The sequence below is a fragment of the Ictidomys tridecemlineatus genome, chromosome 10 (assembly GCF_052094955.1).
Source record: "Ictidomys tridecemlineatus isolate mIctTri1 chromosome 10, mIctTri1.hap1, whole genome shotgun sequence".
NCBI lineage: Eukaryota > Metazoa > Chordata > Mammalia > Rodentia > Sciuridae > Ictidomys > Ictidomys tridecemlineatus.
In genome coordinates this window covers 18,047,991-18,060,417 of record NC_135486.1, presented here as the reverse complement: position 1 = coordinate 18,060,417, position 12,427 = coordinate 18,047,991, and the positions used below count along the sequence as shown (strand labels likewise).

At 35.8% G+C, this 12,427-nt stretch overlaps 1 protein-coding gene across 2 annotated transcripts in view; it reads right to left on the bottom strand.

The window, feature by feature from the left end:
- The window catches only part of Pla2g4a (phospholipase A2 group IVA), a 136,318-nt gene that overhangs the window by 26,916 nt on the left and 96,975 nt on the right, over window positions 1-12,427 (bottom strand). For both annotated transcript variants that reach the window (XM_013356145.4, XM_078022503.1), the window contains exons 9-13: window positions 10,404-10,626; window positions 9,479-9,593; window positions 7,620-7,757; window positions 7,444-7,536; window positions 3,735-3,806 (exon numbers count right to left, since the gene is read on the bottom strand). In XM_013356145.4, coding sequence (XP_013211599.1) covers window positions 3,735-3,806; window positions 7,444-7,536; window positions 7,620-7,757; window positions 9,479-9,593; window positions 10,404-10,626 — 641 coding nt within the window. The remainder of the gene's footprint in view (window positions 1-3,734; window positions 3,807-7,443; window positions 7,537-7,619; window positions 7,758-9,478; window positions 9,594-10,403; window positions 10,627-12,427) is intronic.

The following is a 12,427-nucleotide window of genomic DNA, read 5'->3' as shown; positions in this document are numbered from 1 at the left end:
AGTTGGTTTAAAATTCAGCAATGATCCAAAGAAGCAATTTTAAGGGACTCTTTCCTGAAAACCTATGCACACATCACAACTGCGGGGAAGCTATATTGGGTTCTCACTTGAAGCACCAGAACTAGAATCAGATTGCCTGGTCCCAATTCTCTCTCTACTACTGACTACTCACCTGCACTTCCCTTTTTCCATTTCCTTATCAGTAAGCCATGTAAGGTTGTCATGAGGATTATGCACCATGTAAAGTTCCTAGAGTACATGGCCATATTGAATTCCTGATAAACACTACTAGCTAATAGTAGAACAATGACAGCAGCAGCTGCAGCTCAATCACCATTATCAGTAGTATTGATTCATAATAAAAATCAAAGAACACTTCATGGTAGAGTATAACTGCACCTTCCTAAACCCCTTCTGTCATGATTTCCAGGAACTCTGTGTTTAAGTATATAACCTTATATAAAACTCTGGGTGTATGTTTTAAATGAAAGGAAAATCTACATTTGAATGTCATAATTTTTGATAAGTGTATATTAAACACAATAAAGCCACAGTAAATACTGAATTTTTTTTATCTTTGTGAAGATTAAGCTGAAGATTAAGCTGAGATGAGTAAATGAAGGGATCTTCCTTTTAGTAGCCAATCCAGGTGACTACGTATTCATTAAAAGCACATATATTATTTTCTACTCCCACACTTTTCTAATGCCAAATATGACAAAGAAAATATTTCACCAAAACAAATTAGGTTTTACTTGATTTATATCTCAAGTTACACAGGATATGAATAAGATACTCAGTTATTTCCAAAGATTTAGGGCTTCTTATTATTCGTATTATTCTCCTTTGGTACAGCCTGACTTCTGTACCAGCGGAGAATCTACATTCTTTATAATACATTTGCAAATGGCAAAACTTATGAGACAAACCCAGCAGTCAACAGATATGTATGTATTGCTTGTAAGATATCATATTAAATACAAGCTTCTATTTACTTAGTTCTTTACAACTTAAAAGCATTGTTGTAGGCATTTGTTACTTTGATGATGATTGTAATTAGTTTTGTAAGAGCAAGTAGATGATTCCACTATATACTTGAAGGAACTCAGGTTAGGAATGCCCCTTGTTCAAAATCATACGAGTAAAAATTAAGGATCCTCAAGAGAATAAAAAAGAGAAGACTAGAAGAAATTATTTGGAAAAAAATTATATCTGGTAAAGGATGATTATTCAAAATAGACAAAAAAACCCTGAAACTCAACACTAAAAAAACCCTGATTTTTAAAAATGGGCCAACAAACAAACTGAACAGACATCTCCTCAAAGGAGATACACAGATGGTGAGTAAGTACATGAAAAGCTGCTCCACATTATGTGACATCAGGGAAATGCAAATCAATACAGTGAGACACCACTACTCGTCTATCAGAAGGGCTCAAATCCAAAACACTGATAGCACCAAATGCTGGCCAGGAGGCAGAGCCACAAGAACTCTCATGCATCAATGGTAAAAACACAAAACAGTACAGACACATTCGAAGACCGTTGAACAGTGTTTCTAAATACACTCTTACCCTGTAATCCCGAAATTGTACTCCTTGGATTTACCCAGGTGACTTGAAAAATTTATGTTCAGATGAAAACCTGAACATAGATGGGTATAGTGGTTTTATTCATAACATCTAAAACTTGGAGGCAATCAAGAAATCTTTCAGTAGGTAAAGGGATAAATAAGCTGATACATTCAGATAAGGAATGTTATTCAACACTAAAAAGAAAGGAGCTATTGAGCCCATGAAAAGACAGAGAGGGATCTGAACATGATAAGACAATGTGAAAGAAGCCAATCTGAAAAAGCTACCCCTGTATGATCCCAACTACTTTCAAGCCTGGAAATGGCAAAACCATGACATTTGTAGTATGATTAGTGCTCATGAGTGCTTAGAAGAAAAGAAGAGATGAAAAGGCATGTTAACATCCACAGTCATTTAAAGGAATATCAAAGGCTAATAAGAGAACCTCAAAAAACATCCTAAATATCATCCTCTAACCCCTACTACTACTACTAACCCCAAAGCAGTGTGTTCAAAGAGTTCTCGAACTTCTCAGCCTTAAAACCCAGCAAGAGCTGCAGAGATGATCAAATGTACTGACGGCCAACTATAGTAATTTACTTAATAATTGACCAACCAATGTCATGTCTACTAGGTTGTCCCTAGATCAATACATAATTAATTGTCAAAATACCAGGCATATAATGTCTATTCCCTTAGCACTACCTATCTTCCTTCATTAAAAGGAAATTCAAGGGACTGGGGTTGTGGCTCAGTGGTAGAGCGTTTGCCTTCCATGTGTGAGGCACTGGGTTCCATCCTCAGCACCACATATAAATAAAAAAGGTATTGTGTCCATCTACAACTAAAACACAATTTTAAAAAAAAAAGGAAATTCAAAATAAAAGCCTTCAACAACTAAGGATACATAAAATTAAAAATGAAGGAGCTAGGAAAAGGCTCATTCTTTTGAGGCCTGAGTTCTTACCTAAGGAGAGGCTGCTGTATTTGACTGGGCAAATCACTAGCTGCTTGAAGTAGCAGGCAATGGGAAAGTCAGGACTGAAATCTAGTTGCACTCTACTATCCACGCCCGGTGCCTGATCACAACTTGCAGGGAAGGACTTCCCCTTTTCATGTTCACAAGCCACCCCACACTAGCCACACCATGGCCCAAGCATCTCATTTTTTTTGGAGAAGGCACCTTTTCTCTAATTGGCACAAACTCATCTTCTGAGGAAGTAATAGCCTCATTATGAAAAGAAAATTTCAATTTTACTGATAATTAGGCAAGGATAAAACAGGTTATTCCTATATATACACCTTTCTTGGGAGAATTCTTTAAGTCTTGAAGATACCAAATGCTTTGAACAAGAAAGCATTTGATATCTTCTAAAATCTACATGGTCATATGCAAAATGTAATGGGACAGGATCATCCAGTTGCTACAAAGTCTTCTCTTTGTTTTTGTTTTTTTTTTTTTTTTTTTTTTTTGGTTGGGTTTACCTTTGATTATTTATTTTTATTATTGAGGACATTTTTATAAATAGTTATTAAAAAATTATGTTAAAATGTAAAGTCTCTCCATTTTACCACAGAACAACAAAAGATTACCTTGCAACATGTATGTTCACCTTATCCTTGCTCCAGATCCTTCACTGACCATTATGATCCACATCAAACTGAAAACTACCTTGGCAAAATGTTAAAGAGCTCAGATTCTCCCAAGCCCTGTGTGCAACATGTGCAACAAATTCTTGATAATCTTGTCCCACTTCATCACAGATTGATTCCTAAGAGGCAAGGGGTTGGCCATGGTGTAAGGCCTGAAAATGGAATGAGATTATAATTTTTCCATGTTACTTACTAAAATTTTAAAAGATAAAATTTTAATTTCAAAGTCATCTAAAATTTTTCCTAAATTGTAGTATCCACGCTGATCGGACTACCACCTCTGATTTGCTCAAATGAAATAGTTTTGAGGGATTAAAAAGAAAGAAGGGGATATCTCTCTGCTGCCTACTCTATCTAGGAAGGAAGCAATATTCAATCTTCTCAAGAGGAAGTGAGAACCCTGCACTCCACTGCTTCCACCACCAGCAGCTTAAGAGGGAGACAATCCGACAAAGCCTCCAAGTCCTCTTCTTAGGATCTCTGTAAGGACACTTCCAACTCCCTTACCTTTGGGTTCCTGTGATTCGTCATCACTATCCGAGCTATCATTACTCACAATATGCTTTGCTGTGATATTTTCTGTGGAAAGAAAACAAAACAATTGAAGCATCATCTCAGGAATCAAAATTCACAATTAAGTTTATTATAAAAAAGTAAACTAAACAAAAGCACAGAACAAGACCTAAAAGATCTACGCATAAATTTAGACTGATTGTTAATTTAGATTTACTAGGTTGGCTAGCATTGTCAAATTCTCACTGGAAAACAAAAATCTCCCAGGACATGAAAATTAAATTAGGCTAAATGGATTCATTCGTAACTTTAAAGGGAGAATTTTTATTTGTTAATCTTGATATTAATAATAACTCCTTGACTGTATCACTAAATGGTGTCCATGAAAAGGGATAATACCAAAATATACTAGGGGGCTAGAAAAACAGTCTCCACAGAACGAATAAAAGCTTCCAATATATATTATCATTGGATTTTTACTAATACTGAAAAATCATCTGTTAAAATGAAATGCACCTTTTGATATCAAAAATTGGTGCTTCCTTATCTAGAAAAAAAAATAGACTGAAGTAGTAGAATGGAAGAACCATTGGAGGGCAAAGAGATTGGTTAAATTTTGACAAATCAGGTAAGTGTTTCTAAACTTGACCTGTTTGTGATCCCCTAAGGTTGGTGAGCTCATCTGCTCACTAGCAATAAGACCTTACGAGTCATTTTCGTTGACTTTATTCCTCAGCTCTGGGCAGAGATCTCTTTAGCCAACCCTAAGTTCCATGAGGATGAAAATTATGTCCTCCTTGCTCATTTCTGCCTAGAACTTGCTTTGTGCTCCATACATTTTCATTAACTAAATAAATGAACTTGATCAAAATGCAAAAATATAGTGATAATTATTGGTTCTTCCTTCAGAACTTACTAAAAGACCAGCTATAAAAACTAAAACTAGCAACTTTAAATCATTAATGCAAATTCAGTAAAATCTAGCATAATAACTACTTATTTTTTCAACAGAGCCCAATGATCATTTTCATGATCACCATTTTTTAAAAAATCAAACTTCCTTTAAACATTTATATAAAACCAGTCATGGTAGTAACTCCCCACCCCTCTGTTACTAATAAGTTAGTAAATAAATGCTTTTTAACTATAAGAAATTAGCTCCCTATTTATAAATTCTATTGGCAGAACTATCGTTGAGACTTTCAACTCCAAGAAATATAGGCAAGGCATCGGCTTTTCCCATATGACTCTACATGTTAGAATCACAGAAATGGTTTGTGCCCAAATGACCGAGTGTGCAATGAAAAGATCTAGATCTAGATTTTACTTTTACTAGAATGATTTATAGAATTCAATAAAATAAAATGTTCACAAGCTAATATTATAATTTATTTCACTTTATGACTGTGACAGAAAGTAATCTTGTTGTATAAAGGAGAGGGCAAATTAATGACAATCTACTCCAAATGTCACATGCGTTGGGGGTATGTCTGACGCTACATGTATTTTCTTTCCTTGAACATTTCCTTTAGTCTTTGTTGTACTTTTGTTTGCTGACTTTGGTGATACTTGATGCTCTGATTTAAGAAAACTGTTCACCAAAACATTGCCTTCATTCTAAAGAAGTGTTCATGGCATGAAAAGCTAAATATTCTGAACTTTCCATTTTGTATGTCCACTCTAATACATAGCTCTCTTTTCAAAAGCATAAAATAATTCGCAAAACTCCTTTGATAAAATAAACAATTTCATTTAAAGTTACTAGATTGTGGTCCAATTTGCCACAAGGTCTTTCTTCAGAAGGGAGAAAACAAACAGGAAGACAGACCACGGCCCAGCACCCCTCTAACAGGCAGACCTCAGTCAGCCAAGGAGGAACCAGTCACCAGGAGTCCTTGGTGGCCTGCAGTGGTCTCTCTGGTTTCATGGCTGGAAACCTTTATGCAGTCTGAGGTACGGTTAACTAACCGGCATCCCGTGGACCAGTGAATGCCAAGCAAACCATATTCCACCTCAGTCTACACAGAAGAAGTAACTAAGCTGCCAGACTCCTGGCCTCAAAGGGGCCTTCTCAACAGGTAGTCTTCTTGGACCATTTAGGATAAACTTCTTCCTCTTCCCTGGCCTTCTGCCATGGTCTGCCCACTTCTTGTGTGTTATTTCAGTCCTATTCTCTTCCTGCCTTAGGAGAAGAATAATAATAAACCTGATTTATCTGAATTATTCAATAGAGAAGAAGTTCAGGAAGCAAGCTTCCAAACTTGTAATTCTTCTGTTCACCTTCCTTCCCTCCATCCTCCCTCCCTTCCTTCCTTGTTCAAAATCCTCACATAATTTAGGGAACACTGGGGACTTCCACAAAATTACGGTTAAGAACAAGACATTCATCCGGGATAAAATGTTTATTAAAATACATCAGGCAAGGTCACTTCATCTCTATACACTTTACTTATTGTTTATCATGAGGGGGACACCGTCTGGTACAGGTCACAGCAGGCTCAGGAGAGCCACTCCCTTCCCACTTGTTACCTGATGAATGCCCAGGGGACAGGAGCAGCACCTGCACAAGGTGCCTTTTCTGTTTATTGGTTTGTTTGTCCTAATTTTTTATGGGAAGATATGTGCCACTAATGAAATTATAGGATCATTTTTCCATTTCTTACTAAGACCCAAAAGTACAAATAATACTCTTAAAGAAAATACTAAGAAATGTAGAAATTGAAATGCACTAAATATGAATATCAAGTAAAATATCAACTCAATTCTTGCAGGAATGATAACATTTCTTATGATCACATCTGAGTGTTCTAATTAATGTCCCAATTATGTTTTTCATATAAAGCTGGGTGCAGTGGCACACACCTGTAATCCCGGCAGTTTGGGAGATTGAGGGAGGAGGATTACAAATTCAAAGCAAGATGCAGCAATGGCAAAGCACTAAGCAACTCAGTGAGACTCTGTCTCTAAATAAAATACAAAATAGGGCTGGGGATGTGGTTCATTTGTTAAGTGCCCCTGGGTTCAATCCCTGGTAGCAAAAAAAAAAAAAAAATGAAGAAAATATGTTTCTATGGTATTATTCTTATAATAAATGAATACCGTTGGTCCTCAATTAATTTTATCTATTTTTCCAGGTTTTCTACATGTTATTTTAAATGTATTATGAAGTAATGAGTTAGACTTAAATAAAATCATTAATTTTAGTTTGCTAAGATGACTTAAAATTTTTCTTCCATTTTACTGTAAATTAACATCTCATAAGATGCTAACAGAATTCTAGTGAGTTAGTATTTAAGGGGTAGAAAAACTGTCACAAGAATGAATTTTTTTCTTTACATATCATACTACATTCAACTGTTGATAAATATAATCTTTTAAAAGCTACCTTACTTTAAAATAAAAAGATCATTCACTAATAAAAATAGCATTTTTTAGAAGTATCATAAGGAAAAGGAATGGATAAGCACTGGTATAAACCATTCTTAGTAGCTAACAGTCTTTATGAATTCCACAACTTCAATGTCAGAATAATACTTAAGATATAACTTATATTTGATTATTCAGAAACACTTAAGTAGATTCAACCAAATTATTGATAAATTTAGAATAATTAAAATCCTCATGAAGATTTAATGTTCTGTGTATGTGTGAAAATTATCCATGTAGCATGATTTTGATCAAGGTAAGCATATTTGCACAATACCTAATTCTTCCTCCATGGTAGAACCCTTGTTTTGTGAGCCAGAAACTCCCAAAACTCTGTTGAACAATATAGAAAAGGCACTGCCCCAAACACCTAAAACAAAGCAGAAACAGAATGATTTAAAATATAACTGGATTTAGAAATAGCCAACATAATGAAAGATTTTGATCACTTACCCATTAAGAAATGCAAGGGGTTTTCTTCATATTTCTTCACAACTGTTCCCATAAAAAATTTGCTTCCAAATAAGTCAGGAGCCATAAAAGTACCATATTTAGCCATGCCAATCTCATAGGGACTGAACTCAACCCAATCTGAAAGCATTTTAAAAAGCAAGATATGTCATTAATTGGAAAACACTACAGAGAATTCACATTTCAACGATACTATGATTATTCTCATTCATTTAATCAAATTAGTAAAATAAAACGTTAACCAAAGGCCCATTTTGTATATGACATTGCATACAGGTTGAAGGACAAAAGCCTCTAGATGAACAAGATGCACAGTTCAGAGATCCTTTCTTTTTTTTTTTTTTTAAAGAGAGAGTGAGAGAAGAGAGAGAGAGTGAGAGAGAGAGAGAGAATTTTTAACATTTATTTTTCAGTTCTCGGTGGACACAACATCTTTGTTGGTATGTGGTGCTGAGGATCAAACCCGGGATGCACGCATGCCAGGCGAGCGCGCTACCCCTTGAGCCACATTCCCAGCCCCCCAGAGATCCTTTCTTATTTGCACCAAATGAATACCCACTTTCATTTAAAAATTCAGATATCTTTTATAAATTCTATCTTAATTCTAAAGAATGTGAGAGTGAAAACATGTTGAGGGTCACAGACAAGTCAAGATGGTGCCTGGCACTTTGCCAGAGGGAGTGGTCTGTGAAGTAATGCCAGGGAGCCATTAGGATGATGAAGATTCCTTAATGACTGACTGCTGTATCCAATGATGTTAATTAAGTTAAGCTATGTATAATTATTAAGATGATGAGGATTCCTTAATGATTGATTGCTGTAACTGGATGATGCTAAATTGAGTCAAGCTGTGTATTCAGTAATGTATATACACCTCTACTGTCCTACAATAAAGCGGCTCCCGCTCTATCAACCTTCACAAGTTCCTTGTCGTTCACCCCCTGGTTATTTTGCCCAGCCAGCCTTCGGCAAAAACAACCAACAGGTATAAAAGCTACAAAGGAGACAGGAGAAACTGAAGTCTTTCTGACAGTATAAGCAGTCTATGAAAATGGGAAAAATGTTTTCTAACATTTTCTTTTTTCTTCATCTTCACTTAATTTTGCTTATTAACCATTTATTCTAACTCCCAGAATCACAATGCAAAGTCTCATGCTCATGTCTCAGAAACACATGGTGACAGGGACAATAAGGGAAGGAGAGGACAGTATGACAGAAGTCTCTGGATACTTTTCCTAAAAACAGAATGAACCTGACCAGCCAGTCAGAAATTCCACCTCACTGACAGAGGCTCCCGGAAGTATGACGTGTCTACTTTTAGAGCACCCAGGAAGTGAAGCTACAGAAAAAGCCAATGTTTTTCTCTGAGATGTATTTTAAAATGGAGGGTTTTGTCCATTGGCCAACACAAGTATAAACTAGTACTTTTTAGGTTCTTAATAATAAAAAATGAGAATAGCATTTTACATGACAAATATATATTACCCAATTAATGAAAGTATAACCAATGAGTAAAAGAACATTGCATTTCCTAAAAGCACTAGGTTCATTGTCTTGTCAACTATCACTGAGAAGTGGATAGCAAACAAGTTATTGAGTATAGTCATGATTTCTTTTTTATCTTATTACTTAAATGAAAAGATACTAAAAACTACTTTCATGCAGTATTCTCTACTTCAAGAAAATCACCTAGCCTAATATTTTTTTTTGTATTTTCAAATGTTCTTATGTTAGAGAAAATTATGAAGCTGAAATTAAAACTTATGATCTTCTTCTAAAGAAAAGCATCGAAACCACAGTGCACAGGACCCAGGAAAGGTCCTAAGAAAGGACACACCTACCTGCAAACATCAACTCCGACACATCAGGTTTGACATGGAGACACGTGAAAAGTGGCAAAGGACATCGTGCGGCACTGACTTTTTCCTTCAGACTACTCAAAGTAGTGTTCATTCTCTGTCCAAAGAAGAATGGGTGAAGTGGCTTTAAATATGTGAACAGATAAACATGCATAAAAGCTACTTAAAGTAGCACTTTCAATCAATGTGCTCGGGGTTTTCTAAAAATAAACCTTATTACTTCTAGAAACCTGTGGGTCCTGAATAAAAATAACAAAAGGAAAGCTCTCTGAAAACAATTATCTGCATTCCCCTCTCAAAAATAAAAATTGTAACTCTAGGGACATGTCTCTACTTGAACTGGAAAGTAATTTGGCAACTTTGGAGCCTGAAAAATAATTTGGCAGCTTTAGAGACTGGAAAATATTTATCCCCTGGAGCCCCTGACGCAGACTTTTTTCTCTGTCTCCTCTACTTTATCTTCAGGAGAAATGTCACCCTGTGGCTACACGTCAAATGCGTTTCTTCCTGTGGTCCACTTCCTCTTCTGACTCTTTCTAGGCAGACTTCATTCTTCTTCTACTTTAAAAATGCCACTTGTTTCTTCTATTTTTAAAATCTTATCTAAAGAGATTACCATTCCTAGGAGGCAGGGAATGGATAATAAAAATGAATTTTCCAAAGCAAAGGATTATGAAAGCACTTCTCCACACATCTAAACTAATATTTTTAATGAATGAAGAAGCACCATTTAGAAATGCAGGAGAGTTGTCATATCTGTCAGGGAGAACATACTCAGCTGACGTCGTTGAGAAAATAAGTTGAGCTGAGTGACATCAACCAAATGTCCCGTATTTCACTTTATTCAAAATACTGTGATATAGAGTCTACTTGTATTAAAATGATCGTAGATGGAACTGTGTCTTACGTTGTGAATTAGTGTTTCTCCTATTAACATTCCAAAGACGTCCGTGAAAGTCACAGGCTGGCCAGAGCTTTTCTTCTTCCACAAAGACTCAACGTATCTCTTAACTTTCTGTGGTGTGAGCAGCAAAAGGGGGTTGTGGCTAACATTTTTCATTAGCTCTTCATTAATCTCCTCTGGCCCTTTCTCTGGGAAATCTGGGTGAGAATACAAGGTTGACATGTACCTATAAAGAAATCAAAACACAATCTGTAAAGATCAAGAGCATTACCTGATAGACTCCTAAGAAAACAGGCACTCCCGATCATAAGGTACATAAACAATGGTGGGTATATTTGGTTAACTGATTAATCTGATTGAAGATATTAACCTATTTTAGAAAAAGAATACATCAATCAGAAAGGAACTGGTCTACAATGAAAGCAAAGGAGAGAGTCTTGGAGGAAACACTGATTTCCATGCACAGTCCAGGACAGGGGATGCCCTGGCAGAACTCTTGATCACTCTCTAGTTGCCAAGAATGAGCATCTTTATCAGACTTTTAGAAACAAATAACACCAAAACATTTGAGTCATGTAAGTAAATCAACACCTCTGGATGCCATAGTAGCAGAGCTATCTGATGACCTGACTTGTCTGTTAGGATTATCTACCGGCAGAAAAATGTGCTGTCCACTATTATGAATGGTAAATCTCCTGACTAATGTTTTGGGTTTTTGTTTTGTTTTGTTTTGTAAATTGTTCACTGGCCAAGTAGACAAAACCCAAAACCTTGCCAAAGGTAGACCTCAAAAGTCTTGAGAATATGAATTTGAAAGCAAAATTCCAGAGAAGAATAAAGTATGGTAAGGGATTTCTTGTGAAGCCTCTTGGTCACTACACATTGGGCCTCTTGTGAATCATCATTATACTAAATCATCACAAGATACTGGAAATCACCATGAGCCTGTATTTGATTTCTAGACAATATGTATTCAGTTACTGACTTCCCTCATGTGAACCAAAAATCTCTAGCATTGCAGATCTCATAGAGAATAGCAATTGTTCCTTATCTGAATCCATCAATAATTGTGATTTCCTTCAGGAGAAGAACTTTGCTTATTCATTCTTTTTTTTTTTTAACATCAGTGACCAGCTAATACCCAGCATATAGCAAGTACAGCCTATTGAACTAACAGAATAAAACACAATGAAAGATATAAACACTCCACCACCTCATCCAATCAAACACAAACAGCATGGGGGGAGAGGGAATTAATCTCCTGTTTCCTTGGGACTCAAGACAAAATGATTACCCTAAGACTTATCATCTCTTCAGGAAGAGAGAAAACCTAACTTGTTGAGACTCTGCTATGCTCTGAGCACCGTGCTAGCTAATTATTCAGAAACCGCTGTCTCAAAGATCCATAATGGTATCCAGATCTTCCATTTTAAAGACGAGGAAAGAAAGGATTGGTGTATTTAAATAATAAATTCATATTCCCTAATTAATAACAGCAGACCAGAATTCAAAATTTGTCCTCTTCCTGATAGTCTTTATTTTTAAATGTATTACACAAGATTTTCATTTTAGTGACCAAATTGTTCTCACCTTCACAATACATTAGAATTTCTCAGTGGATTCATTGTTTCTTGGAGAAAATGATAAATTTTAAAACGGAGAGTGACACACCCCAAAAACATTCTGAACAAGAGCAACAACAAAATTCTTGAAAGATCTTTCTAACACAAACTGGATTCATAACTGTACCTATGTGGTAAAGATAAACTGAATAGGTTTACTCTGAACTCAAGCCTGGTATAATCATCAAATATCTATATAAGTACAGCTTAGTATACTTGAAAGATACATTATCCATCCATTCCTGTAGTTTTTCCAAAGTCTACATGATCATCCACATCAACGGAGATCTAATATTCTGGATATTCATCATTTTCAGTAAAAGGAAACATTGTCATGATGGCATTTGCTTATATTGAAGGACTTGAATGTTTTATATAATGAGGAAATGAACATATGAGTAAAAT